Source organism: Cordyceps militaris, assembly GCF_000225605.1.
Source record: "Cordyceps militaris CM01 unplaced genomic scaffold CCM_S00001, whole genome shotgun sequence".
Lineage (NCBI taxonomy): Eukaryota > Fungi > Ascomycota > Sordariomycetes > Hypocreales > Cordycipitaceae > Cordyceps > Cordyceps militaris.
In genome coordinates, this window is record NW_006271969.1 from 4,229,100 (window position 1) to 4,256,212 (window position 27,113).

At 44.3% G+C, this 27,113-nt stretch overlaps 6 protein-coding genes across 6 annotated transcripts; 2 read left to right on the forward strand and 4 right to left on the reverse strand.

Annotated features, from left to right (window-relative positions):
• Nucleotides 1-387: 387 nt before the first annotated feature.
• Nucleotides 388-1,800, reverse strand: CCM_01313 (calcium/calmodulin-dependent protein kinase type I; the record flags this gene model as incomplete). The annotated part of the gene is made up of 2 exons (XM_006666469.1): nucleotides 388-1,545; nucleotides 1,618-1,800. The coding sequence occupies 2 exons, from the start codon at nucleotides 1,798-1,800 to the stop codon at nucleotides 388-390; spliced, it is 1,341 nt and encodes a 446-aa protein (XP_006666532.1).
• A 9,934-nt stretch (nucleotides 1,801-11,734) lies between these two features.
• On the reverse strand, nucleotides 11,735-12,438 carry CCM_01314 (peptidyl-tRNA hydrolase domain protein; the record flags this gene model as incomplete). The annotated part of the gene is made up of 3 exons (XM_006666470.1): nucleotides 11,735-11,819; nucleotides 11,869-12,135; nucleotides 12,182-12,438. The coding sequence occupies 3 exons, from the start codon at nucleotides 12,436-12,438 to the stop codon at nucleotides 11,735-11,737; spliced, it is 609 nt and encodes a 202-aa protein (XP_006666533.1).
• Nucleotides 12,439-14,048: 1,610 nt separating this feature from the next.
• On the forward strand, nucleotides 14,049-16,597 carry CCM_01315 (arginine/serine-rich splicing factor, putative; the record flags this gene model as incomplete). Its single annotated transcript, XM_006666471.1, has 3 exons — nucleotides 14,049-15,120; nucleotides 15,177-15,356; nucleotides 15,408-16,597. The coding sequence occupies 3 exons, from the start codon at nucleotides 14,049-14,051 to the stop codon at nucleotides 16,595-16,597; spliced, it is 2,442 nt and encodes an 813-aa protein (XP_006666534.1).
• A 449-nt stretch (nucleotides 16,598-17,046) lies between these two features.
• On the reverse strand, nucleotides 17,047-18,898 carry CCM_01316 (metalloreductase, putative; the record flags this gene model as incomplete). Its single annotated transcript, XM_006666472.1, has 2 exons — nucleotides 17,047-18,434; nucleotides 18,496-18,898. The coding sequence occupies 2 exons, from the start codon at nucleotides 18,896-18,898 to the stop codon at nucleotides 17,047-17,049; spliced, it is 1,791 nt and encodes a 596-aa protein (XP_006666535.1).
• Nucleotides 18,899-19,945: 1,047 nt separating this feature from the next.
• Nucleotides 19,946-21,773, forward strand: CCM_01317 (Serine hydroxymethyltransferase, cytosolic (Serine methylase); the record flags this gene model as incomplete). Its single annotated transcript, XM_006666473.1, has 5 exons — nucleotides 19,946-19,973; nucleotides 20,014-20,180; nucleotides 20,236-20,286; nucleotides 20,357-20,721; nucleotides 20,783-21,773. 5 exons carry the CDS (start codon nucleotides 19,946-19,948, stop codon nucleotides 21,771-21,773), a joined length of 1,602 nt encoding a protein of 533 aa, XP_006666536.1.
• Nucleotides 21,774-22,899: 1,126 nt separating this feature from the next.
• CCM_01318 (transcriptional activator spt7) lies at nucleotides 22,900-26,406 on the reverse strand (the record flags this gene model as incomplete). Its single annotated transcript, XM_006666474.1, has 2 exons — nucleotides 22,900-25,289; nucleotides 25,347-26,406. The coding sequence occupies 2 exons, from the start codon at nucleotides 26,404-26,406 to the stop codon at nucleotides 22,900-22,902; spliced, it is 3,450 nt and encodes a 1,149-aa protein (XP_006666537.1).
• Nucleotides 26,407-27,113: the final 707 nt, after the last annotated feature.

Here is a 27,113-nt window from a genome sequence, read left to right on the forward strand (position 1 = left end):
GGAACGAGCTGACAGTTGAACTACGTAACCAAAGATACCACTCGCTAGACTTTAGAAGGTAGAAGCAATATGGAAAAAAACACAGTAAAACTTTTTCACATTTTGAAGCGAAAGACGTGACTTGGCACAGTAGTTTTGGAACTTGAGAGACAAGTCGACACAGTTTCAAAGTAATGTATAATTCGTAGTCGTGGTGTATAGAAACATTTGTTGCTTGCTGATATCAAACTTGTCCGTCCATCCATGAGAAAAAAAAAATAGTTAAATCCAGAGAAAGCAGAGAAGGGAAGAAGAGGTTTGAAGAAGAAGATGGCATTTTGAAAATAATGGAACCAACATGGCGTGCATGCGAAAATGTTGGTCAACAGCCCTCCACCACGTACATGCTCAATCTCGCACCGGCGACCCGCCCCAGAGGCCCTTGCTTGTCTGAATCACCTTGTTGGCAATGTTCCCCGGCTGCAGCACCGCGGGGATGCTGCTGCCACTGCCGGGCGTCGTCCCGCCCATGGCGACGTCGCCTTGGCCGGGACCGACCTTGGCGGGCGGGGACGCTTCGCCGCCCTCGGGCTGCGTCGAGTAGCCGCTATCCTTGGTCTCGCGGGGGGGCAGCGCGGGGGTCTGCTGGGCGGGGGGTGGAGGGCCCATGGCGTTGCCGCTGTCCTCCTTTTGTGCCGACGGGGGCTGCGCGGCGGCGGCGGGGGTGTTGTCGCGGGCGGGCTCCTTGGAGCGGGCGCCGTCCATCATGAGGTTCTGGGCCTCGCGCAGCTTGTTGATGGCGCGGACGGTGTCGATGGCGGCGTGCAGGGTGCGGCGGGCGTTGAAGTTCTTCTTGATGGTGGGCAAGAGGTTCTCGCCGGCGCCGTCGCCGGGCGGCGCGTCGCTGGCGGCAAAGGGGTGCTGGAGGGCCTCGTGGGCGGTGATGCGCCGCGCGGGGTCAATGGTGAGGCAGCGGCTGACAAAGTCCTTGGCGTGCGAGGACACGCCGCGCCAGTACTCGACGGGCGCAAAGGCGTAGTCGGCCTTGAGGATGGCCTGCATCTCCTCAAAGTCGGTGTCGCGGTCAAAGGGGGTGTAGCCGCAGAGAAGGAAGTAGGTGATGACGCCGAGCGCCCACAGGTCGACAGGCTTGCCGTGGCCCGTCTTTTTGAAGATTTCCGGCGCCATGTAGCCGGGTGTGCCGCACGTCGTTGTCAGAACGTGGAACTGGCTCTCGTCCATGATGCGCGACAAGCCAAAGTCGGCGATGAGCAGGTCTGCATTGTCTTCGGGTGTCCGGAACAGCAGGTTCTCGGGCTTGAGGTCGCGGTGCACGATGCCGTGGTCGTGCAGGTACGCCACGGCCGACAGCGTGGCCCGGATGAGGTCGGCCGCGTCCGACTCAAAGTAGGACCCTTTGCGGCAGATGCGGTCAAACAGCTCGCCGCCCAGCGCCAAGTCGGTCACCAGGTACAGGTTGTTCATCGTCTCGAAGTAGTCGACCAGCGTCAGGATGTTCTGGTGGCCCATGGACACCTTTTTCAGCACCGCAATCTCGTTTCGCACCTGAGGGGTACTCGTTGATCAGCAAAGGCGTGCGCATGAGACGACGACTGCCCTCGGACGTTGCCCGCCTACCATGTGCTCTCGCCCGGCCATGAGGCGCTTGTTGATGACCTTGGCCGCATAGTACCGGCCCGTGTCAATGTGTACGCACTCCTTGACGGTCGAGTATGATCCTGCGCCGAGCGTCTTTCCGACCTTGTAGCGGCAAGGTTGGATCGTGGGCTGCGGCGAGGCAGCTGCCTGCTGGCTCGCCATGTCTGTCTTTTTGCAAATGCCAAAGCCTGGTCGATGGTGCGTCGAATGCTGGCTCGGTCACTCGTGGCCCAGGTAGTGCGATCGAGTGTGGCAGCTCCCTTTGCGCTCGCAGGTTGTAATAGCAGATAGAAGTCGCTACTCTTGTATCATAGTTCAGGTGGTTGGGCTCGGTATTCAGATATAGGATTACCGTGGGTGAGGGAAGTCAAATACAAATGCGCTGGTGCATTGTTTCGACGGTAACATAACGTACTACCTCCGACAGTGGCCGGGGCCCTCCCAAAGAGATTATTAACAGACGTAGTTAAAGTATTAATATATAACACTAAGCTAGCAATAGCTACTAGAGAGGATACTATCTTCTATACCTTTAACGTCTAAGGAGCCTTTAATATAGTATAGCGCCTCTAACTCCTACTTACTATAACCTACTAAGGGTAGTATAAGAGCGTTTTAAAATAGATAAATTCTTTCCTATAGGGATAAATAGTAAGAATATAGATAGGAGACTACTAGAGTAAATTTACTAAGCTAGAGTATAGACTCCCCTAAGGATTACTAATATTACCTATCCTATTCTTACTAGGTATAGGATATATATATAATAGAATATATAGATATAGCTATATAGATAATAATAGTATACTCTTAACTAGCTAAGATTATACTAAGCTTATTACTAGAGTATAATAAATACTAAATTAGATAATTATAATAATAAAAGATAATAAAGTAACCTTAGACTTATTAAAGATAGAAGTTATATTCTTTTTATATAAGTAAGAGATTTATATAAATATTTTATATTATAGTAACTATAAGGTATCTATTAAGAATAAGATAAAGTAGCTAGGTATATACCTAGACTCCTCCTTAAATTTTAAGAACTATATTAAGGACTATATAGTAAAAGTAAAAATACTTATATAATATATTAAAGGCCTTAGCTAAATACTTTAGGGTATTACCTTTATCTTTATTAGATAAGCTATCTATATAATAGTTATCTTAAAGCTCCTTTTTAAGGTAGAACTTTAGTATATAGGTAATATAAAGCCTTTCTATAAAAAGAACTATAATAAAACCTTTAACCCTATTTAAACTAGGCTATTAAAGTAGCTAGATAAGATATAAAAGTACCTAACTATAGTAATATAAGGCTATATCTTAGTATAGTAAACTATACTAGTAATAGTACTTTAATATAAGGTAAGTATACCCTTAATATAGCTACTCTTTAATAAAATAAGGGATTATTATATACTATAACTTAGGTTACTTAATAAGAAGTATCTACTAGTATATAGGATTAAGGGATTTAAGAGAAGGAACTAGGTAATAGGCTTAAGATAATAATAGAGGCTAATAATAGCTATAATAGCCTATAAAAGTATTCTAGCCTTTAAAAGACTACTACTATAGCTACTAATATACCTTTTAAAGGATACCTATTAAGATAAGATTATAGTAACTAAAGATTTCTAATAGTAGCTATAAATAAGAATAGACTAATACCTTACTATCTTTTTAGATAGGTTAATAAATAAGAATAATAATATAAGGATAGGTTATATCCTTTTTTAAGGGTTTAAACTTATATACTAAAGAAAAAGACTAACTCCCCTAAGTAAGGTCTTTAATATAGAAGTAGAAAGTATAAGGTATAGACTCTAAGTAGCTATCTAATATACTATACTATAGATAGATAAGATAGTAATCTATCTAGATAAGATAATAGTAATTATAGGCCTAAAAAGAGGTATTTTAATATCCTCTTATAGCTTACTAATAGAGTTCTAGGAGTTAGCCTAAATAGCTAATATTAGGATTACTATCCTAAATAGGTAATAGTTATAAGATCATAGGTATAGAGTGCCTATAGAGGTGCTCTATAGGAATAGTTATATAATAATAATTCTTAATTAACTAATAAAATAAACTATAGAAGGGAGAGGCTATAGTTAAATATATAAATAGGTAGTACCTTAAGCACTACTAGGAAATTATAGGAATAAAGGGATAATTAGTAGTTATATATATTAGTAGTTAATAGCTTATAAGTAGTTACTTTACTTACCTATAGGAGGTAATAACGCCTTTATAGTAATCTAGCTTTATTAGCTTAGTTACTTACTATAATAGCCCTTATAATACCTTATATTAAAGCTATAGATATTAAGATTTCTTTATATACTATTATATAATATAACTACTATATATATATACTATATAGTATAACTAGCTACTATATATAATTATATATAGTATAAATCTATTTACTATATACCTTTATATATAGTATATCTTACTAAATATCTACTATACTTAGCTAACTATATCTACTATAGTACTTACTAGTATAATACTAGTAGTCTCTTCTTTTAGCTAAGTTATATAGCCTTTAGGCCTCTTTATAGCTTTTATAGTATAGCTAACCTAGCTTTAAATATATAGTATTAACTAGTTACTATTAACTAGCTTCTATAGTACCTTATTTAAAGTAGCCTTTATTAGTATATTTATAAGGTTATTATTATTATTAATCTAATAAACCTTAGTAAGCTTATAATACTTATAGAACTAGTATAATACTATAATATTAATTATTAGGTACTTCTTTTTAATAGTTCTAAGCTTTATTAGGTATTTATATAGTAAAAATAAATCTATATAAACTACTATTAGAACTACTACTAGGCCTATTAACTTTATAATCCTATTTAAAGTAGTAAAAAGGGTATAGCCTATATTAATACTTAGAACTATACTATATAGCTTTAATACTAATATACTTTAAGTAATATACTTACTTTTTATTAAGCTTTAGGTAATAATATTATTTTAGATAGTAATTTTAATATAGTTAACTAGTTCCTTATTACTTAGAATAATTATATATCCTAGCTAAGAACTTAAATCTTTATTATTAGTAAAGGAACTATTAATAAAAATAAATAACTTAGCTATTCTTAACTAGATTAGTAAGTACTAAAGGCCTTAGGTAGTATTCTTAATTTACTACTAAATATAGGTATTTAGGTATTTAAAATTATCTTTTTTAGGCTTTTTAAATTATATAGTAATAAATAGGTTAAATATAGCTTCTAGTTAGTATATAGAGGCTAGGTATATATTTTAGGCTTACTATTTAATATACCTTTTTAGGTTTATTATTAATTAGAGTTTCTCTAATTATCCTTTTAAGATTATTAAAATAGTACTATTAGTACTTAAAGAGATATAGTATTTATTAAATATTAGTAGGTTTTTTATTATAAATATCTCCTTTAGCTTAGCTTAGAATCTAGTAGTAGTAAAGGTATTAGCTTCTTATTTACTAAAAGTAGTAATACTAAGGCTAATTATATTATTAGTCTATATACTAATAATACCTAGATTAAGGCTTAAAGCTAGTAAAAGGTACTAATTATAAGTAAATAGTAATATTTTAAGCTTTTTAAGGTAATAAATAAAGTATATTATTTACTAGTAAATACTAGACTTAAGAATACTATATAGTAATAAAATAACCTTAATAATAATACCCTTAAGGTAGAGATAATAAAGTTCTAGGGGAATCTAGGTAAGAATATACTACTAGAGGTAGGTTCTAGCCTATATATAAGCCTAGGTAATATTTTAAAGCTATAGTAGCTAACCTTATTAGATTTAGGTTAGTATAAGGCTTAAGATTAAGTACTAGCTTACCTTCTAAATAGTTAGTAATTAGGTAAGTAGTATATCTTTATTATAGTCTTAATAACTATATAAAATTATATATATTTTCTTTATAAGCTTTTTAATAGTATTAGACTTAATCTTATTAACTATTTAAAATTTAAATAGATATTTATAGTAAATAATAAAGTTAAATTTAATAAATTAGAAGACTTTATATTCTAGAAGGCTTTATAACTCCTTTTTAATAAAGATAAAGAATAAAGGCTTATTATTAGGGAGTATACTATCTTTCTAAAGCTTTAAGTAGTATTTTATATTATTCTTTTTTTTAGTAAAAAAGAATATTTTATTTTTAATTATTTTTAATAGAATTTAGTATTTTATAGGCTAGTATTTTATCTTTATACTAGGAATTACTTATAAATACCTAGGCTTATAGGGGATAATAACTTAGATTTATTTAATAGGCCTTAGGGTAGCCTTAAAGGGTTTTAGAATAGTTTTAGTAGATTCTAGAGTAGTCTTAATAGGCTTTAGAGAGGCTTTAATAGGCTTTAAGGTAGCTTTAATAGTCCTAAAGGCTTAATAATTATAGTCTAGGTTATTATTAGAGTTATATTTACTATTAGTATTACTTTTAGGGGCTTATAATACTTCTAGGTCTATATTTAAGTCCTTCTTAGTAAGGAATAAGTATATAGTAGATATATAGAAGCTAATAGGGCTAGATAGTATTTTTATAGTATATTTTCTAGTATCTATACTTATTAGCTTATAAAAGCTAGTCTAGCTAGTATCTTTATACTAAATATAAATATCTAACTATAATAGTAGGTAGTATAGGAGGCCTATATTAAGGCTATTATATATAGTTAGTACCTTATATACCTACTATAAGGAGAGGGCTTTTTAGGTAGTATTAGTTACCTTCTAAAGGGCTTTAGTATATTAAGCTACTAAAGGGTATAGTAAAAAGCCTTCTAAGAGGTAGGGGTAGGTATTAAAGACTAATAAGGTAGGTACTAGGCTATTAAGGCTAGTAGAATTATTTATAGCCTTAATAGTAAGTTATAAGTACTTATTAATACCTAGGGTACTTTATAGCTCTTTATAGATAATATTATAGGTATATTAAAGGGGGGTATAATAGTATTCTAGCTTATTAATTATATTATAGGCTTTTATAGGTATTAGGTATATTTAAATATCTAATTTCTTTATATATTTATAGAATTTAGTTAATAAAAAGTTATTTCTAGTATTATAGATAATCTATTTAGGGGGTCTAAGGTATATATTAATCTAGTAATATTAAAGTATATCTTAAAGGCTTTTAGTACTTTCTAGAGGGCTTTCTATACTTTTATAAAGGAATTAAGTTACCTAGAAGGAGGTAGTAGTATCTAGTATATATAGAATAGGTTATTAATTATTAAGATATATTATATTAGCTAGTATTTTATAGTTAAATTTATATTTATTCTTTAAGGTAAATTAGAACTATTTAAAGGACTTAATATATAGCTAGTATTACTTATAGGTAGCTATTAGGTAGTTTAGTACTTCTTTACTAAATTCCTCTTTTATATATTCTAGTATCTAGCTAAGGTAGGCTACTAAAGGGTACTTAAAGTAGTAGTATAAGTACTAGAGTTTTCCTTTTATTAGGTAGAAAGTAGTAGCTTTAGTAGTATATAGTATTTACTAGGGGTATCCCTAGTATCTTATAATAGGGACTTTTAGCTATCTTTAGTAGAGTATATTATTAATATTATCTAGCTAAATTCTTAGTATATCTATATTCTTAATAGAAAGTAGGAATAGTATAGTAGTTAGTAGTACCTAGAATATAATTACTTTAAGTACTATAGGCACTATAATCTTACTAATAGAGGTTATAAAGCTAGTATTAAAGTATACTATTATAATAAAGGCTAATTCTATAACCTAAAGGCTTAGAATTAGTTTTATTAGTATCTTTACTTATACTATACTAGTATTAGAAGTACTAGTAGTACCTATATTAGAAAGAATCCCTTTAAAAATATCCTTTATATACTATTCCTTATAACTAAAGATACTAAAAATACTTTAGAATAGATCTTTAGTATAGATAGTATATTTAATAAAGGTATTAGTAAAGAAATATATAATCTTTTTAAGGGATTAGTTCTTTACTATAATAAAAGCCTTAGTAGCTCTTAAAAAGAATACTTATATATCCTCTTATTCTTTTACTAAAGAGTTATCTTTATTAAAAGATAAAGTAGTAATATAGGTATTAACCTTATTCTAAATTAATAGTATCTCTTCTAGAGTTCCTTTAAAAGCTATTAAAAAAGCCTAATACTTCTTATTATTTAAAGGCTTTTAGTAGATCTTATAGGTATCTTAGGTATTATAAGTGCCTTTTTATTCCTTTTTAGTATAGTTTATTAACTAGTAGCCTTCTTTTTAATATATAAAATAGTACTTTAAGGTATTATTTAAGTTACTAGGTTATTTCTTTAGAAGGATTTAAGTACTATAGAACTACTTATTAATATAGAAGTTTTAGTATTTTAAATAGGTTTACTTATATATATAGATTAATTATTAAAATACTAAAATTAAGTCTTTATAGTATTCTAAAGGCTATATAAAGGCTATAGTATAAGCTTTATTATTATATATAATACTTTTTAGTATATTTTAAGTCTTAATAAGTATAGTTATACCTTCTAATATAGAAAATAGTTCTTAATATAGAACCTAGATTTTATTAATTAGTAACTTAAGGTAGTTAATAGTAGACTTTATAAGGTATTTCTTTATTAGCTTATCTAGTAAAAGGTACCTCTATTTATCTATATAAAGATCTTAGGTTAATAGGGGTTTAAATTAGTTATAAACTACCTTAATTATCTTACTATAAGTTATTTAGTAGTTTATAATTACCTAGATATAGTATTTTAAAACTCTTCTAGTAAGTATTAATAGGAATATATATAGTAAAGCCTTTTCTAAAAGCTAGGCTTAATTATAGTAGTTAATAAAATTATATATCTAGGTATAAAAAAAGTTATACCTTTTTTTACTATATTTATTAGCTTTTTAATACCTTTTAATAATACTATTAATCTATTTTAATATATTTAGGTCTATTATAGGTAGCCTAAAGGGTTTATTTTTAGGCTATTTATATACTTTATTATTAAAATAGTATAATAGTAATAAAGGTAGTAGTAATAGTCCTAAGGGTAATAATAGTACTTCTTATTAATATAATAGCTATAGTAATCCTTATAATAGCTATAGTAAGGGTATAGGTAATCTTAATAAGGGTAAAGGTAATACTTTATATTTAAGGGGTTATTAAGTAGCTTACCTTTTATAATACTAGTAGGTAGAGTTCTTTTAGTATAGTTATAGTATAAAGGGCTAAGTATACTTATTATAGCTAGAGTTCTATAAGGTATTAGGTAGTATAGGGGTGCTAAGTACTTAAGGGGTATTAATTACTATAAGTAAGTTAGATACTTAAGGGGTATTAAGTATTAAAAGAAGTCTAGTTATATAAGGGTCCTAGTAAGTCCTTATAGGTTTAAGTAGGGTATTTTCTATACTATATAGATTTTCCTTTAGTATTTCTTAAGGTAGTTCTAGTAATAGTATATACTAAGGTATTAATACCTAGGTTATTTAGAGTAAGTTATTATTATTTAGATAAAAAAGGCTATAAGTATCTTTCCCTTTATTATTAGCTAGCTTTAGGGATTTATTAGCTAGGAGGGAACTAAATAATAACTTCTTTATAAATTTTAATTTAATAGTAAATAGTTTTATTAAAAGCTAGTTAGGCTATATTAAGAAAGGTCCTTTTTCTAAAGAAAGAAAAAGGTAATTACTTTTATAGCTAATATATTTACTAGAGATAGTCTTTTAAATAGTCTTAGTAATTTACTATCCTTTACTAATATATAAAGTAACTTTAGTATTATTAAAATAGTCTTTAAACTTATAAAGAACCTCTTTATTAACTATTTTCTAGTTAACTTTAGTCTAGTAAGTAAAATCCTTATAAAGGTACTCTTAAAAATAGCTATTAAATTATTTATAATAAATATTATATATAAAGGTATAGAAAATAATTACTATAGTAGTTTATTAATTAAAGTTAATAGCTTTTTTAATATTTTAAGTAAGAAAGTATAGCTAAAATAATTTCTAATTAACTAGGAGAAGATAGGTAAGATAGGTAAGGCTTTTAGGCACCTTATTAGGGATTATAGCTAATAGGTAGCTTAAGATCTTAAAGGTAGTTATATAAAATTATATTAAAGACTTAATTAGAGGTTTTTTATTAATTAAGTTATTAGGTATATTAGGTAGTATACTAGGCTTTTTAGTAGTTATACTAGATATTATAATTAATAGAATAGATAGTTCTAGAAGGTTATAAGGCTATAAAGGTATAAGGAGGATAGGTATTTTATTAGAAATTTATAATTAAGGTAAAGGTAATTACTAATTAATATTAAGATTACTATTCTAAATAGGTAATAATTATAAGATTATAAGTATAGAGTACTTATAAAGGTATTTTATAAGAATAGTTATATAATAATAATTCTTAATTAATTAATAAAATAAACTATAGAAAGGAGAGGCTATAGTTAAATATATAAATAAGTAATACTTTAAGTACTATTAGGAAATTATAGGAATAAAGGGATAATTAGTAGTTATATATATTAGTAATTAATAACTTATAGGTAGTTACTTTACTTACCTATAGGAAGTAATAGTACCTCTATAGTAGTCTAGCTTTATTAGCTTAGTTACTTATTATAATAGCCTTTATAGTACCCTATATTAAGGCTATAGGTATTAAGACTTCTTTATATATTATTATATAGTATAACTACTATATATATACACTATATAGTATAACTAGCTACTATATATAACTATATATAGTATAAATCTATCCGCTATACGCCTCTATATATAGTATATCTTACTAAACATCCGCTACACTTAGCCAACTACATCCGCTATAACGCCTGCTAGCGTAACAGCTAATACCTTAGTATAGGTATAATAGGTACTAGGGTACTATAGGATACTAAGTAATAAGATTATTAACTACCTAGCTAAAGAAGGTTTAGCTATAAAACCTTTAATAAATAATTATATCCTAATATATAATTATATAAAGAAGACCCTTACTAATATAGCTACTAGATAGCTTAATACCTAGTAGTAAGCTAATTAACCTAATAAGTACTATCTACTTAACCTTCTAATAAAGGATACCTTAAACCTAAAGCTAAAGGCGTTAACCTACCCTAAACTCTATTACCTCTTTATAGCCTAGATAGGCTATAGAGATTTTACTCTTTATTATAAATACTTCTACTATATTAATACTATACTTATATATAGTTATAGTAAGAGAAAGACCTTAAGGTATATCTTTTACTATAAGAAGATATAAAGAGAGATAATACCTTTATAGTTTAGTTAATATAGCTATATTAATAAGACTATTAATACTAGTTAGCTAGAGTATATAAAGCTTACTAAGGATAACTTATTTTTTAGTAAGATATACCTAAGATAGCCTTATTATACTCCTTCTTAATCTCTCCTACCTCTAGATATATTATTAGCCCCTAAGCGGCCTTTTACTAACCCCCTAATTAACTAGTGAAAGCCTTATAAGACCTATTAGATAGGCCTATAATCTTTTATTTATTCTATATTTTAGTTTATTTTTATAAGGTCCCTATAGGCGTTATTTGCCCTTCTTAGGGATGGTATGACGTAAAATAGTAATATATATATATATATATATATACATTGTTTCGACGGTGGGGTGGGGGAGAGCCGCGCGGGCGGCGGGCGGGTTGGTCAGCGTTGCGGGGTGCTGAAGGACAAAGGACGGTAATTCAAAGCGTTTCGGGTGGTATCACCGCCCATCATCGTGCAAGCCCCAGAATTGAAACACACGAGGCTACCAGGGCGAACTGAATCGACGCGTCTATCAACACTTAAGGGTGTGGAACGTAAGGTTCTGGCTTAGCCGCCGGCTGCAGTCTGAATGCGCCCCTCGTATGTGCCTATTTGCTCCGTATTTTTACGAGATTGAAAGGGTACATTTTTGAGAGCTAGGTTGTCTCTTTTGCGAATATCCAAGTCTTGACAGCCATGAATCGACTTCATGTAGGCGTGCCAACATCGGGCTGGGTATCGCGGTTGAAAGGTAAGCCTACATGTCACCTCCACGCCGAGATTGCTTTCTGGAGCTCTGCAACTTTTTGTCCCTGAGCCTGGAGTCATGGAATCGTTTAACCCTGATTCGATCAGTATGGATTGAGGTACAACTTATCCAAGCAAACATACACTTCCTTATATTTGGCATGCTTGTCACTACCCGTCTCCGCAGGCACCTTTTCGTCGTATAGCTGCGTAATGACGGAAGCCAGTTTCTTGCGGTTTTCGTCGGCGTTTGCTGTCCTAGATCTATGGCTCTGGGCCTGAAATGTGAGAGCATCGCTGCCAGCCGTGTAGTATGGTGACATGCGAACGGTAGGGTGAAGGATGGGTGGGATGACAGCCAGGATATCCTTGACAGGGAACACAGATATGGCTTTTGTCTCGGTTCTTAGTCTGTTAATATTGTATTGGGCAACAGCTCTACAAGGTTGAGACACACTTGTTGACATGCTGGCCGCCTGGGCCGCTGGATCGAGCATAGGTTGTGGTGCCGCTTGGTAGCTGAGATGGGTCAAAGGCCGCGTGCCATCTCCGGGCCACGGCGAGGGCATCTTTGTCGAGGTCCGCATCAAAGGCACTGTAACGTTTGTACCTTATAGATCCTATCCGAGATCCTACTGTGGATGATGCCAACGTCATCGACGCTGGAAAAAGAGCGCCACTGGCGACGCGAGGCACGATTGGAATTGGGCGCATTTCCGAAGGCAACAAGGCGAAAGAAACAGCACGAATCGTATGCAGGTGGCCATGAAAAGACGGCTCTAGCCCAACTGATAGGGCCGGCGCAATGTATGGTGATGAGCTGAGGAGATTGCCTAGTATTAGTTTTCGGATAGCACCGGAGGTTGGCCGCCGCAAAAGTATGATGACGGAGAGAACAGGATGGTGTCATGGTGGTCCTCCGATAGCCGACATGGCCTGTTGATGGTTGGTTACAGCGATGCCCCACAGCGGTTGTAGTGAGACTCGTCCTGTTGGTGGATTCATGCTATCAGGTTGTGCCCAGGACGCCTGGACAACAAACAGGTAGGTTAATAGGTTAATACAACCCTAAGTACCTACCGTAGGTAGGACTCAAGAGTCAAATTTGGGTTGACATGAACCCATAATCATACAATCATTCATACTCCTCTGGAACAACTAGGTGCCTGATGGCATGCTCTAGAATTTGCCTCCACAGGTAGATAGTATTACCAACTAGGACCTACCTCCGCGCGGGAGGGTTGTTTTTTGATAGCCCACTGGACACGTTTCCATAGGTACTTTTCCCCTACAGCGACGCTGTCAGGTGGCTAACACGGCTTACAAAAAGACTAAAGATTTAACACGTACTTCCCAGCCTGACAGTGTCGTGACAGGGGAAAATAATGTCAAATAACTAGGGGATTTGTCCAGTGCCCTGTTAAAAAAAGCCTCGCGCTCGCGCTCGTAGGTATGCAAGTATTCTCTTCGCACGTCCAGTACTCCCAAGCAAATCACCACCCAACTGCCTCATATTGCTGATCGGAATTACCTGCAGGCACCGTGGCTGCATACTGAAGTACCTGTGGACCTAGGTAGGCAGGTACCTACGCGAGCGTGTTTTCTGCGATGCCTACCTACCTAGAACGACCTGCTGCCTTGACATATATTATTTTTAGGCTTCGTATAAAGATGTTAGCCCGTACAATTATATATTAAAAAATCTAAAATAGCGCCAGCCCAAAAATATATAGTAATTACAATCAGAAATGGCTGCCTACCCTGCGCCCCTAGGTAGTACTACCTACCCAGATACCCCTCCAGACCGCCCCTAGCGGCCGGCTGCAGCGCCCAAAATCGCCTAGCGCAGACGGCTTTGGGGCCTGAATTTTTTCATGTTCACAGCTTCAGGCTCTCAGCCACCATCTTTAATCTTCACACATTCGTCCCGTCTTTCTTCTCACCCAACCGAATTTTTCTCTCCTTAGACCTCTGCTCTTCAACAGCTCCCATCTCCAAATCCCCCGCCACCATCCATTTTTCTCGTCTCCTTCGTGCTGGAAGTATACCCAAGGAGCTCAGTGCTCTCTGGCTGACGAAACCACTCAACAGCCCGCCACTGATTGCACTGGTTGCCAGCCTGCGCCAACACAACGTTAACCCAACAAGATTTCACCCAGCTCTCTTCCCTCTCCTTCATCTTGACCCTGGCCGCCATTTCCCGCCTAGCGGTCACTCTTGGTGATTATTCGACTGCATGGAATAGTCTCAAGCATCGCTTCAACCTACGCCCTCCCACATAACTCCACCACCGTGTTTTGAACTGCTACGCAGCGGAGCCACACATGACAAGCCAACAAGAACCTGAATTCCACGCAACAGCGGCCAGTCTTTCACCTGTCTCCCCTTATCCCGTACATACCATTGCGCCTGTTGTCGTTCCCGCGCTGCAAGACACCGTCGATACCATCGAGGCCATGGTTGCCGCAGTCGCAGACGCGCCAAATGCGGCCGTCGAGGCCAACCCCACCATCGAAGCCGCGAAGGACGGCTTTGTAGACGACGACGACAGCTTTGACGCAGCCTATGCCGAGGACTCCAAGCTCCAACTACTATCCTCAACAGATGCCGGGGATCAAGACCCAAACGACGACTATGCCAGGATGTTTGACTCTCCCGTCGGCTCAGACCAAGAGGAGGAGGAGGAGGATGCCTCCGTAGACGTATCAGCTGCGCTAGACTCGACACTCTGCCAAGCCCAGCCCATTCAAGCGCGCAATAACGCAGCAAGCTCCTCAGTTTCCGCTTCTAACAGCAATTCTTCACCAAGTACGCCCGATGCTCCAGCCTCCCAACCTGCCGCCCAGCCACACGCAGGCCATGATGCCCCTGTCCCACCACCCCTTGAAGCTGCCAAAACTACCGATGCTCCTCCAGCGGATGCCCATCCAGACCAACAGCTGTTCTCGCAATACGAGCCCATCTCCAACTTGAATCCACATGCCGATGATTCGCATGGTTTTGCCAACCCGGCCACCACCCAAACCGACAACCTGCAGGCCACGGCCAGCAGCGATGCCAACCCAACAACCCTAGCCTCTACATCATCACTTCCGCCTCGCCCGCCTCTTCCACAACCAGCAGCCCATTCGTATAGCCAGACCTCTGTGACAGGATCAGTACAAGCCTCTCAAATCGCGGCTGGACCGACGAGGGAAGCTGGTAGCACCGTCCCGCTGCCACCCCAACCCGTTCATGGCACATCTGCGCCAAGTGTCGCACGTGCCACCACTGCACCAGCCGACCAAGCCCCCGACGAATATCAGCGCTTATGGGATCAATTCATGGTGGATGAGAGACTATACATGTCTGAAGCCAAGTGGGACCGCTTCCCTGAAGGCTCACGCCTCTTTATTGGTATGCCTCGATAATCATGACGACCATCTGATAGATTGGCTACTAACACGTGCCAGGAAACCTGTCCAGCGACAAGGTCTCAAAGAAAGACGTCTTTGAAATATTCCACAAATACGGCAGATTGGCCCAAATCTCTCTGAAATCTGCATACGGCTTCGTCCAATACCATACTGTTGAAGAAGGCAGCCGTGCAGTTCAAAGCCTCGAAGGTATCGAGATCAAGGGCCGACGTATTCGTAAGTGCTGCCATCAATGCCGCTGTTTCATATCCGCTGACCCCAAGTTAGATCTCGAGGTGTCAAAACTCCAAGATAAGTCTAAAAAGGAGCGAAACAAGAGCCCAGAGAGAGGCAGCCGTGGCCGTGACGGTGCACGAAAAGGCGACAAGTACTACGACAGGGATGAGCGTCGTGGTGGTCGCCATCACTCGCCCCGTCGACAAGGACACCATGGACGCGACTCTTCCTACAGCGGTCGTGATAAATTCCACGACTCTGGCCGCGGGCGCGATCGCTCCAGATCTCCTGGCTACGGTAGATCCGACAAGAGCCGGTACCGGAAGCGGAGCAACAGTCCTTATGGCGGGCGCTCACGATATCAAGACAAGCAAATCGACCTACCTAGAAGATATGGTGCCGAAGTCCCCGACGTCCAAATCATCACCCCGCAAGAAGTCAACCGCGAGTTCACCAAATGGGTCGAGCACATATTTAACACCAAGGGACTGCGAACAGAGGTCATGATCTTGCATTCCCAGTTTCCTAAGGACCAAGTCATTCAGCGCCAAGCAGCCGAGGGCGTCCACGCCGTGGTAGAGCTCGATATGCGCGCCCAGGACTCCGGCATGATCCCTGTGCAGGTGTTTGACCGTTCTGGCGGCTCAAACAATGTTCGCTTCGACCAGTACGTGGATCTATTGCCATCGATGGCGGGTGATATTGTCATCCGTGCCAAGAACGCTGCCGCCGCTACCGCCGCCGCTGCCGCTGCATACACTCAGCAGTCGTACGCCGGCTACCAGTACCAGCCTCCCGCCCAACAACATCCTCAACGCGGAGGCTACGGCGGCGCTGCGCCACCTCCCGTTGCGTATGTCTCGGCTGCTCCTGCCGCTCCTGCCGCTCCTGCTATTACAAACATAGGCGACATCGCCAGGCTCGTGGGCCACGTCGACAACGGCACCCTGCAACGCGTGCTCACTGCCATGGCCGGGCCTGTACCAAACGCCATGCCAGCGGCGGCCACACCTCCGGTAGGCAATCCGTCTGTCGACATCAACGCCCTCCTCAGTGCTCTCAGCGGTCCCGTCGCACACACGCCTCCTGCTGCACCAGCTGCTGCCCACTTTGGTGGCGCTTACGGTGGTGGCGGCCAGGTTCCCCCCCATCACGGACCTTCCAGACCTAGCGGCACAGCCAACGGCGACTCGGCCGCTGTGCAGAATATCATGGCCAATCTCTCTCGATACCGACAGTAGAAAATGGACCCCAGAAGATCGTCGATCATCATGTCGTAGTCATTGTCTCTGCTTTTACTCTTATACGACTAACATGCGTGGCGTTTTTATGCTCTCTACTTTTAACATCAACTTGCTTGCTGAAGATATCTTGAGGCGTGTGTTTTGCTTTTGTCTTTCTTGCAGATTATACTTGGCGCTGAATGTGATTTAGCATAGACGGAAAGAAAGCGTGGTAGCGATTTGAGAAGGGCATTTTTATTACTATTAGGGTCAGAATAATCGAAACTCTACCCGTCTAGTTGTCAGATAATATCACGACTACTTGCCTTTTTATCCACAAGACACTTTATGATGGCTTACGGGATTTGGGAGATGATGGGGCAACATCTGAAACTTGCGGTTCTCTCCAGCATGATATACATATATACGATTTCCTCACTGTTACATTGCTCTTGGTCGCGTCGGTTCTACCATCCGAAGCTCTCGTTGTGATACCAAACTTTGCGGCCCTTCATCACCCACGGGCGCACGCAGCGTCGGACCTCGTCCGCCATCTCCTTGGGCCCGCAGACCACGACGGCGACGACGCCCTGCGCGCTGAGCCTAAACGCCTCGTCGACAATATTTGTAAAGTCGGGCCGCCGCCTGTTCTGCTGCGCCTTGTGCATGCGTGCGCGACCGCCCAGCGCGCGACGCGAGGGTGGCAGCGGGCGCATTTCCACCGCGGAGCCGCCTTCGCCGTGGCTGTCTCCTTCGGCGGCCGCCACTGCGGCTACGTCGCCCGTCAGGAAGAGCTGGATGCGCTCGTCGCTCAGCACCGTCTTGCCGCCGACGGCGCTGGGAGGTACGGCCCACGTCGCGTCGCCGGCGGTGCGGATGGCCCAGACCATCTGCAGCCGCGCGAGCGGCAGATCGGCCTGCACGGCCTGGTAGATGGGCAGGATAAAGGTCGCACCGACACCGCCGGCGATGAAGAGTACGCGGCTGGCGCCGCTGGTGAGAAGGGCGCGGTACCTGTGCGCCATCGCGCCGTAGGGCCCTTCGATGCAGAGGCGCACCTTGGCGTTGTCGGGGGTGTCGGCGAGGGGTGTGGCCGCGGCGTAATCTGCGAGCACGCGGCTCATGGCGCCGCGCCGTTTGCGCACCACGAAGCCAATGGCATCAGCGTCTTCGACAAGAGAGGCGACCGAGTATGGGTTGTACGAGTAGTCAAAGAGCGCGGACTGTGAGGAGGGGACTGAGTCCTTGCGGCCTTCTGTGGGCAGGCTCACATAGACGTGGGATCCCGGGGCGCCGCGAAAGGCATCCAGGTGTCCGGGTGGAAGTGGCGCGGTGACCTTTACGAGGGTAGTGCCGGGGATGGCCTCGATTGTGGCCAGCGCCACGGTTGAGTAGCGTTTTCGCACCGCGAGGTCGAACAGGAAGATGATGCAGCATTCAATGGCGTACCACCGCGCAGACTTGGCGTGGAAGATGAGCAGCGTCGGCGCAAAGAAGGCGCCGACCAGGTGGGTAATGAAGAAGAGACGGTAGGCAACCTCGCGAATCCTTCTCATGGACGTAATGGCAATAGCGTGGAATAGCAGCGAGGCCAATACTCCGCAAAAGATGACGGGCGCGAAGAATCGGGCCACCCACTTCCCGGCTATGATGTAGTATACATTGTATAGAATGAGGTGGACGAGGACGAGGCCGTAGCTGATGCGGCCGAGGATGCGGTGGTACTTGTTGACTTCTTCATGCGATGATGTTAAGGCCCATGCAAATGGATTCATAGCCTTGAGGGATAAGAGGTATTGAATGGGCAGCTGCGATACGGCAACGATGCCAAAGCGCTTCGTAACGTGAAAGTAGTCTGCCGCGCAAGTCAGCTAGCTGGTCGCTGGCGTTGAACAAATGACGGGGTCAGTATGCACCTTTTCCGGTCTCTAGAGTGCAGAGAAGCAGCAACCACGCTGTCCAAGACAGCCCTAGAACCCATTCCTCTCTGCGGCCCCAGCTGGTGCCCGCGACGCGAACCTCATCGCCCATCCACCACCAGAGTTTGGCCCACGTCGTGTGCAGCTTCCTGGTCGCCGTCGTCTCCCTGGCCTTGATGGCTGGCGAGTTGGGGATCTCGGCGTAAGTGCCCTGGCCGTCGACGCCGCGCAGCGTGCCCGTGGCGTAGGCGTACGCCAGCCGGGCGAGGTGGACGAGGCCAAAGACGAGGACCGGGGCCAGCGCCGAGCAGTGCGCGAGGAAGCCATACCGATCGAGCACCTCGCGCCGTGCGTGCTTCTGCTCGGGCGTCAGGCTGACAAACTCATATGGCCATCCCATGGTCGCTGGGCATGGGCTGATGGTCGACGCATTCGATAGAAAGGAGCGTTGTCGAGGATGCCGATAGATTGCGCGGCGCTGGTCAATACGCGCCCGCTAAATGGCTCGCTGCACAGCGGAGCAGTGGGGGCTGCAGGGTTGTACATACTCGTGTCGAACCTTTTTGGGGACTGATATATTTCGGTGATGCTTTAACTGCATCTTATTTTCGGCTCGAGGTCAATATTGGGTTTTACATACTCTTACTAGGCATAGAAGTCGGCCATCTGGCTCAACGACAGCGGCTGTTTATGCGTCTGCTAGCCGGAAAGACGTTGCAGAAACATGGTTGGCTGCTGTCATCATCGCTACAGGGTACACATTGGCTCAAATCTGTGACATACGACTGACGCTTCTGGCGCGAAGTTGGAGGTGATGAACGAAGGATCTTGCAGAGGACTTGGCGCGCGCGATTCGAATTTGCTGCGTTGGAGTTTTTGTTGATTCGTATATTGAGCATGACAAGATGTTCCGCGCACGTGGGCGGGTGTTTCCAAGTGGCCCCGGATCACCAGCTTCTCAAGCCGAGATCTGCTCATGCCATCGATTCGACGTCAGGGGAAGTATCTCCATTGAATTGCACGAACCTCCCACTGGATGAAGGCATGGCGAGGTGTTGCCGGTCAGGTGACCGGTATCGGTGGCCGCTGGGCGAAAGGAAAGGACTTGGTGTTTGTTGGAACCTTGAGGGAGCAACCCAGTTGGCCAGCCAGGTACTTCGGTACTGTTGCCTGCGCCGTCATCGTGCGCCATGTATTGGAAAAATAGAGATAAACAGGCCATGTTGCTTTATTCTTTACTCTTATGAAATCACGACCTGCTGCTGCAACATGAATCAGCTCAGCACCCGCTGATGCTAACTGCATCCGACGTCGCCCGCACACCGGGCTACTGGAGCCGGCACGCGGGCGCTAATAGTGCTAATAGTGCTAATAGTACGCAGGAAGCCCTATTTTATCGGCTCTGCCGTGCCTGCCAAAGCTGCCCCGCCTTGACCTGGTCCCCAGAATGAAATTTTTCTGGTCCAAAGACGAAGGCAAGCGTTTGCTAATAAAGCCCTCACCGCGTGCCCCCAGATTTCTTCTTCTGTCTCGTGGTTGTTTTCCTCCTGCTCATTGACGACATTCTTCCTCCCTCCCCTCAAACCACCCCATTGCGTTTTCAATCTCCCGCAATCAGACATACCATCGCTACCATGGCTGCCCTCACCCCCGACTACGCTCTCCCCGCCTCCCACCGAGACGTCAGTATCGTCGCCACCCACCATGATTGACAGCTTGCTGATGATTTTTTTACAGATGCTTGAGAAGTCTCTTCTCGAGTCTGATCCCGAGGTCGCCGGTATCATGGTATGCTTACCTCCTTTCATTCGCCTCTTCCCCTCTCTGTAACCCCGCTAATACCCCTCCTTCTCTGCAGAAAGATGAGGTCCAGCGCCAGCGCGAGTCCATTGTCCTGATCGCCTCCGAGAACATTACTTCTCGTGCCGTATTCGATGCTCTCGGCTCTCCCATGAGCAACAAGTACTCCGAGGGTCTCCCCGGTGCCCGTTACTATGGTGGCAACCAGCACATCGACAGAATCGAGCTTCTTTGCCAGAAGCGTGCCCTCGAGGCCTTCCACCTCGACAGCGACAAGTGGGGCGTCAATGTTCAGTGCCTCAGTGGCTCTCCTGCCAACCTCCAGGTCTACCAGGCCGTCATGGCTCCTGGCGGCCGCCTCATGGGCCTTGACCTCCCCCACGGTGGTCACTTGTCCCACGGTTACCAGACCCCTCAGCGCAAGTATGTTGACCAGTCCCACCACCCCACGTCGAGGTTAGCCCCTAACCACCCCTACTTTCAGGATCTCTGCCGTCTCTACCTACTTCGAGACCATGCCCTACCGCGTTGACGAGGAGACTGGCATCATCGACTACGACACCCTCCAGAAGAATGCCATCCTCTACCGCCCCAAGGTCCTCGTCGCCGGTACTTCTGCTTACTGCCGTCTCATCGACTATGAGCGCATGCGCCAGATTGCCGACTCGGTTGGTGCCTACCTCATGGTCGACATGGCTCACATCTCCGGTCTCATCGCCGCCGAAGTCATCCCCACACCCTTCAAGTACGCCGACATTGTCACCACCACCACCCACAAGTCTCTCCGTGGTCCCCGCGGTGCCATGATCTTCTTCCGCAAGGGTGTTCGCTCTGTCAACCCCAAGACCGGCAAGGAGACCCTCTACGAGCTCGAGGACGCCATCAACTTTTCCGTCTTCCCCGGCCACCAGGGTGGCCCTCACAACCACACCATCACCGCCCTGTCCGTCGCCCTGAAGCAGGCCCAGAGCCCCGACTTCAAAGCCTACCAGGAGAAGGTTGTCACCAACGCCAAGACCCTTGAGACCACCTTCAAGGCTCTCGGCCACAAGCTCGTCGCTGACGGCACCGATAGCCACATGATCCTTGTCGACCTCCGCGAGCACAAGCTCGATGGCGCCCGTCTCGAGACGGTCCTCGAGCTGATCAACATTGCCTGCAACAAGAACGCCATCCCCGGCGACAAGAGCGCCCTCACCCCCTTCGGTATCCGCATCGGCACCCCTGCCATGACCTCGCGTGGTTTCGGCGAGAAGGAGTTTGAGCGTGTCGCCAAGTACATTGATGAGGCCATCAAGATCTGCAAGGAGACCCAGGCAGCTCTCCCCAAGGAGGCCAACAAGCTCAAGGACTTCAAGGCCAAGGTCACGAGCGGTGAGGTTGCTCGCATTAATGAGCTTCGCAAGGAGATTGCCGAGTGGTGCTGCACATTCCCTCTGCCCGTTGAAGGTTGGCGCCTCGAGGCTGGTATCTAAACCAGCTGCCTAAATAGCCAAAAAAAACCCGGGTCAAGCTATACTATATAGTGTACATATTCTAATCAAAGTGTTCTGCTGCAGCCGAGTCTGATACTTGCTACAGCTGCGCTTTTTGCATATCGCACTGGCTTGAAGGAAGGGAAGTGCTCTCTTGGAGCAAATGATGAGCATGGGAAAACGCATTTAACATGGAAAACGAGATTCGGAAGGGACGAATGTTCAACAACATGCATTCCGATAATGGATTCGGCGTACTTGAATTTTGTTTAATTAACTTTTTGTACTTTGTTTTTTGGCCTCTCGGTGGAGGCCGTGGCTTGGTGCTCAACGTCACCCGCGAGCTACAATAAAATATACCCAACTTCAACATCGATATGAACTGGCATCTTCACTCCGGAAATCAGTAATTTGCAATTCGTTGGATCCTACTCTGTATACTGCTAAATCCAAATAAAACATCCAAATGCTGTCCAACTATGTCGCGTGATGGGTACAGCAAGAAAAACGTCTGCGAATGTCATAGAATGAGGAAACCAAGAAAAGGCTCAACACAAGTAAGAATGCAGTAATACATGACCAGCTCGAAATTCTCCTGGCCCCTGACCCGAGTGTCTTGCGTCTTTGCTCTCTTTGAAACCCATATCCCGCCCTCCCAGATTTTTGTATTTTGCATTTCGCATTTCGCGTCCAAAACGCCAACGCCGCTGGGCTTCGTCATGACGAACGAAGCGGGCCGTAAAAAAACAACAACAAAAAACGATACAAAAACACGACCCTCATCATGGAAGAGTGGTGCTGGAATAAAACACAAAAAATCGCCCGCCCCAGCCTCCTGAAAACAAAGAAGAAAAAAAAGTCACGGCAAAGGCAGAACCAGGCCGTATCAGAAAAACGAGAAAAAAAAAAGACGGTAAAATATCTAGTAACTTGTAACAATGGGTATGTGTTGTGGATAAACCAAGACGCGGTTCCGTAGCCATATCAGACGGGCAACACCTAACAAGCAATGAATGGGCAAAAATAAGAACCAGCGCAACCAAAGGGGAAACAAAAAACATAGAGGCCTTCCCAACGTATAATGTACATGACGTCTTGATACTGAGCTCTCTCCCCCCTCCCCAGTCTACTGCGCAATGCTCTCTGGGCTCATCATCCCCGTCGTGTCGTCCTTGTCCGTCGCGCTCTGCAAGCTGTCGTTTCGTTCCATGGCGGGCGCCAGCGCCATGACGGCCGGGTTAGGCGGCGGCGGCGGCGGCGGCGGCCCCACGGCCCCAGTACCGTTTGCCGTGGAGATGCTCGGCTTCTTCTTGGACAGGGCGGTGGTGGCGATGCTGCCGCCGCTGCCGGGGCCGCCGGCCTTTTCCGCATTGAGTCGGGCCTCGGCCGCCTGGGCCTCGAGTTTCTTCTTCTTCTTCGCCAGGGCGATTTGCTCGCGCGGCGGGCGCTTCTGGGCCGACATGATCTTGCCGCTGGCGCCGAGGCGGGGCCGCGGCTTGCGCTGCTTCGTGGGCAGGTCCTCGTCTTCGACGAGCGCCTGGTCGCCGCTGGCGTGCAGCTTGGCCAGGAAGAAGTTGCGCACGAGGCCCACGTGCTGCTGTATCGATTCCGCCGTGATAGGCTCCGACGGCGGCAGCGTCTCAAACATGTCGAGGCTGGTCGAGCCCGCGTTTTGCGTCTGCATCTGGTACTGACTGCGGACACGGCTCTGCAGTAGGTGAAATGGCACGGAGAACGAGTCCAGACCCATCTCCTTGTCCAGCCCGAGAGCCTTGAAGCCGAAAAAGTCCTCACCGAGCTCGTCGGCAAAGTCGCCGCTCGTGAACTGGTCGCTGCCATCCCTGAAAGCACCCACTCCATCATTGCCCGCGTCGGCAGATAATGCTGGGCGAAGCAGGTCTGTCAGATGCATCTTCATTCGCTCATGCAATGTGCCAAGTCTTGTGCTGAGCCTTTCAACGTCATCCTTGGCGTATAGTTCGAGCGAAGCGATATCATGGCCGTTCTCGTCGAGCGTGTGCAGAATAACTTCTTCCGCTGTGAATCGTGGCTGTACTGCCATCCCCCCACTCGTCTTGACAGTCTTCTTCTCCGCCTCACGATAGGTATTCAAGGTCCTGATAAGCTTTTGAAAATAATCTGCAGCGATACCTGTGAGAGCATCCACTGCTGAAGGCTGGAATTCTTCGAATCCGCAGTTGTATAGAATTTTGCCAACAGACCGCTTCAGCGCGTTTTGGCAAGCGTCTGCAGCCATGACTGGACCGTCGTCGGAGATGAAGTGCGGTTCGATATCCTGCTCTATAAATGGCTCGTTATTCGACTTGGGGAACTGATTCGTATACACTTGCGACTGAACCTGCATCTGCTTGATGACAGAAATCTTGGTTGCAAGCTTCCGAGTCTCTTGTATTTGACGAATGTTATCGTCCATCCTCTTTGTGAATCGGCTGTGAGGTGCAGTAAATAAGCCGGGCGGCACTAGACGCAAGAAGTCCTCGTGCTGATTGATGACATGCCCTTCCCCATCCTCAATCCATTGCAGCTTTACAGGAACATCGGGAAGGTTCGATAGTGAGTCGTAGTAGTCGGGCATGATTTTGTCCGTTTCCTCATCAATTCCTTCGGCGAGTGTTTCCGAAGCCTTTGCGCCGGCTTCCTTTGCTGCCACCGCTGACGCATCTGAATAATCTTGCCCAAAGCCAAGTGCTTCCGCCTCTTTCTGATGCTTCAAAAATCGACGCATACCGGCCTTGCTTCGAAGTAGAGCTGGCGCATCGGCATTCAACCTGTTCTCTTTGAATATTTGAAAGCGTTCTTTGGCGGCCAAGGCTCGATGCTTCTTTGTCGCTTGCTTCCAGATCTTATATTCCTCATCCTCATAAACTTGTTCGTTTACTTCACCAAATGTCTGGTTGAGCGTCATCCCATTCAAGCTCGGCCCGTCAATCTCCATGGCATCGGCATTGCTACCCATACCGGAGTGCCCATTCGCGCCATTCGGCGTCAGATGCCCAATGGGTGGCGTTGAAAAGCCATTGCTTCCGTCGAACTCGGAATCTTCACGCCCATGTTTCCCAAGAAGACCATTTAACTGGATTATAGGCTTCTGATCAACAACTGGTGTATCTTCTTTCGGCTCATCAGATGGTGCAGTCCGGGATTTGTTGCCAGTGCCCTTGGTGCCGGCTTTGCGCCCTCCTCGGGATGACATGATAGGCTCGTCGTCCGAGTCCTCGCCTCCGTCATCCTCTCCGCCATTTTGCTTTCGTCTTTCTTCAGCTTCAACGTCGGCTCGTGACCGGATGGCGAGATTCGGGATCAGAGGTATTAGTTTCTCCGCCTCTTTACGCATACCATTAGCCATGCGGCGGAGCGGGTGATTCATGTCGTGATTATATTTTAAGCAATTGTCCCATATTAAGTTGAGATCAGCGACAAAATCGTTCTTCGACTTGAACGTTAATGACTTCAACTTTTTCGTCATCGTCCCGAGATCCATTGGATTCTTTATCACTGTTTGGTGTTAGATACCACCGTTATAAGTTGACCTGCAGAAGAGTTGTCGCTTACTAGTATAATAATCTGGCGCATCTCGTTTGTTGACGCGGGTAAGGAATGGCGTGGAGTATTCCGTGTGTGCCTTCAGCTCTGTCAAGACTTTTTCCAGGGCTTCGTATAGGTCCTCCTGGTTGACGTTTTCTTCGCTTGCCCACTTGCTTCGATTCTTGCGCACTTCATTCATAAGAATTCGCAGTTCCGCATCCGTGGCCTGGACCTGATCCCTCTTCATGTCGATTCGCGCAATGAGATGCTTCAGCGTCAGGCTAGAGGCGCCTAGATTGGCACTACTGAGTGTCCCTTGGTTGGCGTTCTGGTGTCCGCTGCCTCCTCCCTGGCCATTGTGATCCATTTCAGCTTGGAGCTGCTTTTCCGAGTCTTCCAATTGTTGTTGTTCGAGCATAGCAGTGCGATCATTCTCCAATGTGTACATGATTGTATGGAAACTTTGGCGGGCGGCCGCTTCCGTCGCTTTTCGCGCTTCTTCGAGATTTTTTATTTCGCTTTCCTCGGTAGCATCTTTACCTAGAGACATTCCTTGAGATTTCGACTTATCAAGAGTTTTGGCTGGCGAGTTAACCGGCGAGCTACCAGATTTTGATGGTGATATGAAGGGGTTGGCGGCTATGGTAGCCTGCGTTTCGGGTATAGCAGCAGGCGCGCTATCATCGTCTTCGTCGTCATCATCGTCGTAATTATCTTCATCAATTGCCCGCTTCAATTTCTTCATGGGCGGTTCTTTTATCGGTTCGTGGTCGGTGGTGGGCGGCAAGGTAACTGCCGACGCGACAGGTAGGCGACGCAACGACTCGATCGCAGCACGATTATATGCACCGTTTTCCGAGAAGAGTAGCGCGACCCTGCTTTCAGTTTTTCGATACAGATCGGCGAAATGAGCGCGACGGGATTCTTCCTCGGTATCTAGCGTGAGCTCAGGTACCGGCGCGATGGAGTTATCAACAGGGGTCGAAGTACGCGCCGAGGCATCATCAAGATGCTGGAGCGACCTGCTGCTGTTCGAGTAATGCAAGGCCGGCGATGGCCAAGCAGGCTGGCCATTAGAAAATGACATTTTCGGCCCCGGGCGATGGAAGCGACGGCGAGGCCCCTGGCGCCATGCGCGACGAAATGCGCTCGCGTAGCGTTCGACCCAAGGCGCTGCGAGGGCTCAAGAGGGCATCGGTCGAAAGCGGCGTGTTCACCAAGATGGGTGACCAATTTTCGAGGCAAAATTCGATGCGCGGGTTGGGTGTTGATGGATTGCGACTGGCGTCTTGTATCGGCGATTCTACGCTTGAGGTTGAGGATTTGGGGCTGCGTGCTGTAGCGCCCCGGAGCGGGACTTTGGTTGCGGGCAGCGCCTCTTCGCGGAGCGCCTCGGCGTACCTGGTACTTTTCGGCGCCGGAGGGGGTGGCGCCGCGAACTGGCTTTGCGACCGAAATAAGTCTTTATCTTGGATACAAATATGTATTTAATCGAGTCTCATCCATTATAGAAGTTACGCTATGCTATCAAAGGACCACAGCAGATGGAAGCCATGCAGCTGCATTGGTCTGTTGCGTTTACGCTACCTCGCTTGTTGCGGGCGGGTTCAGGTACTTGGGAGGGACGAGGTGATCGACCGAGTCACGTGATGCAGCCTAAATAACGTGTGATCGATTCATTACGGAAGCCATCACTCTCTCCTCAACCGCATTTTTTTCCCTTAATTTTGAAGAAGACAACGTAGGGGTTAATAATAGCCGCAATCAATAATCCATCTCGATAGAATGGATCTA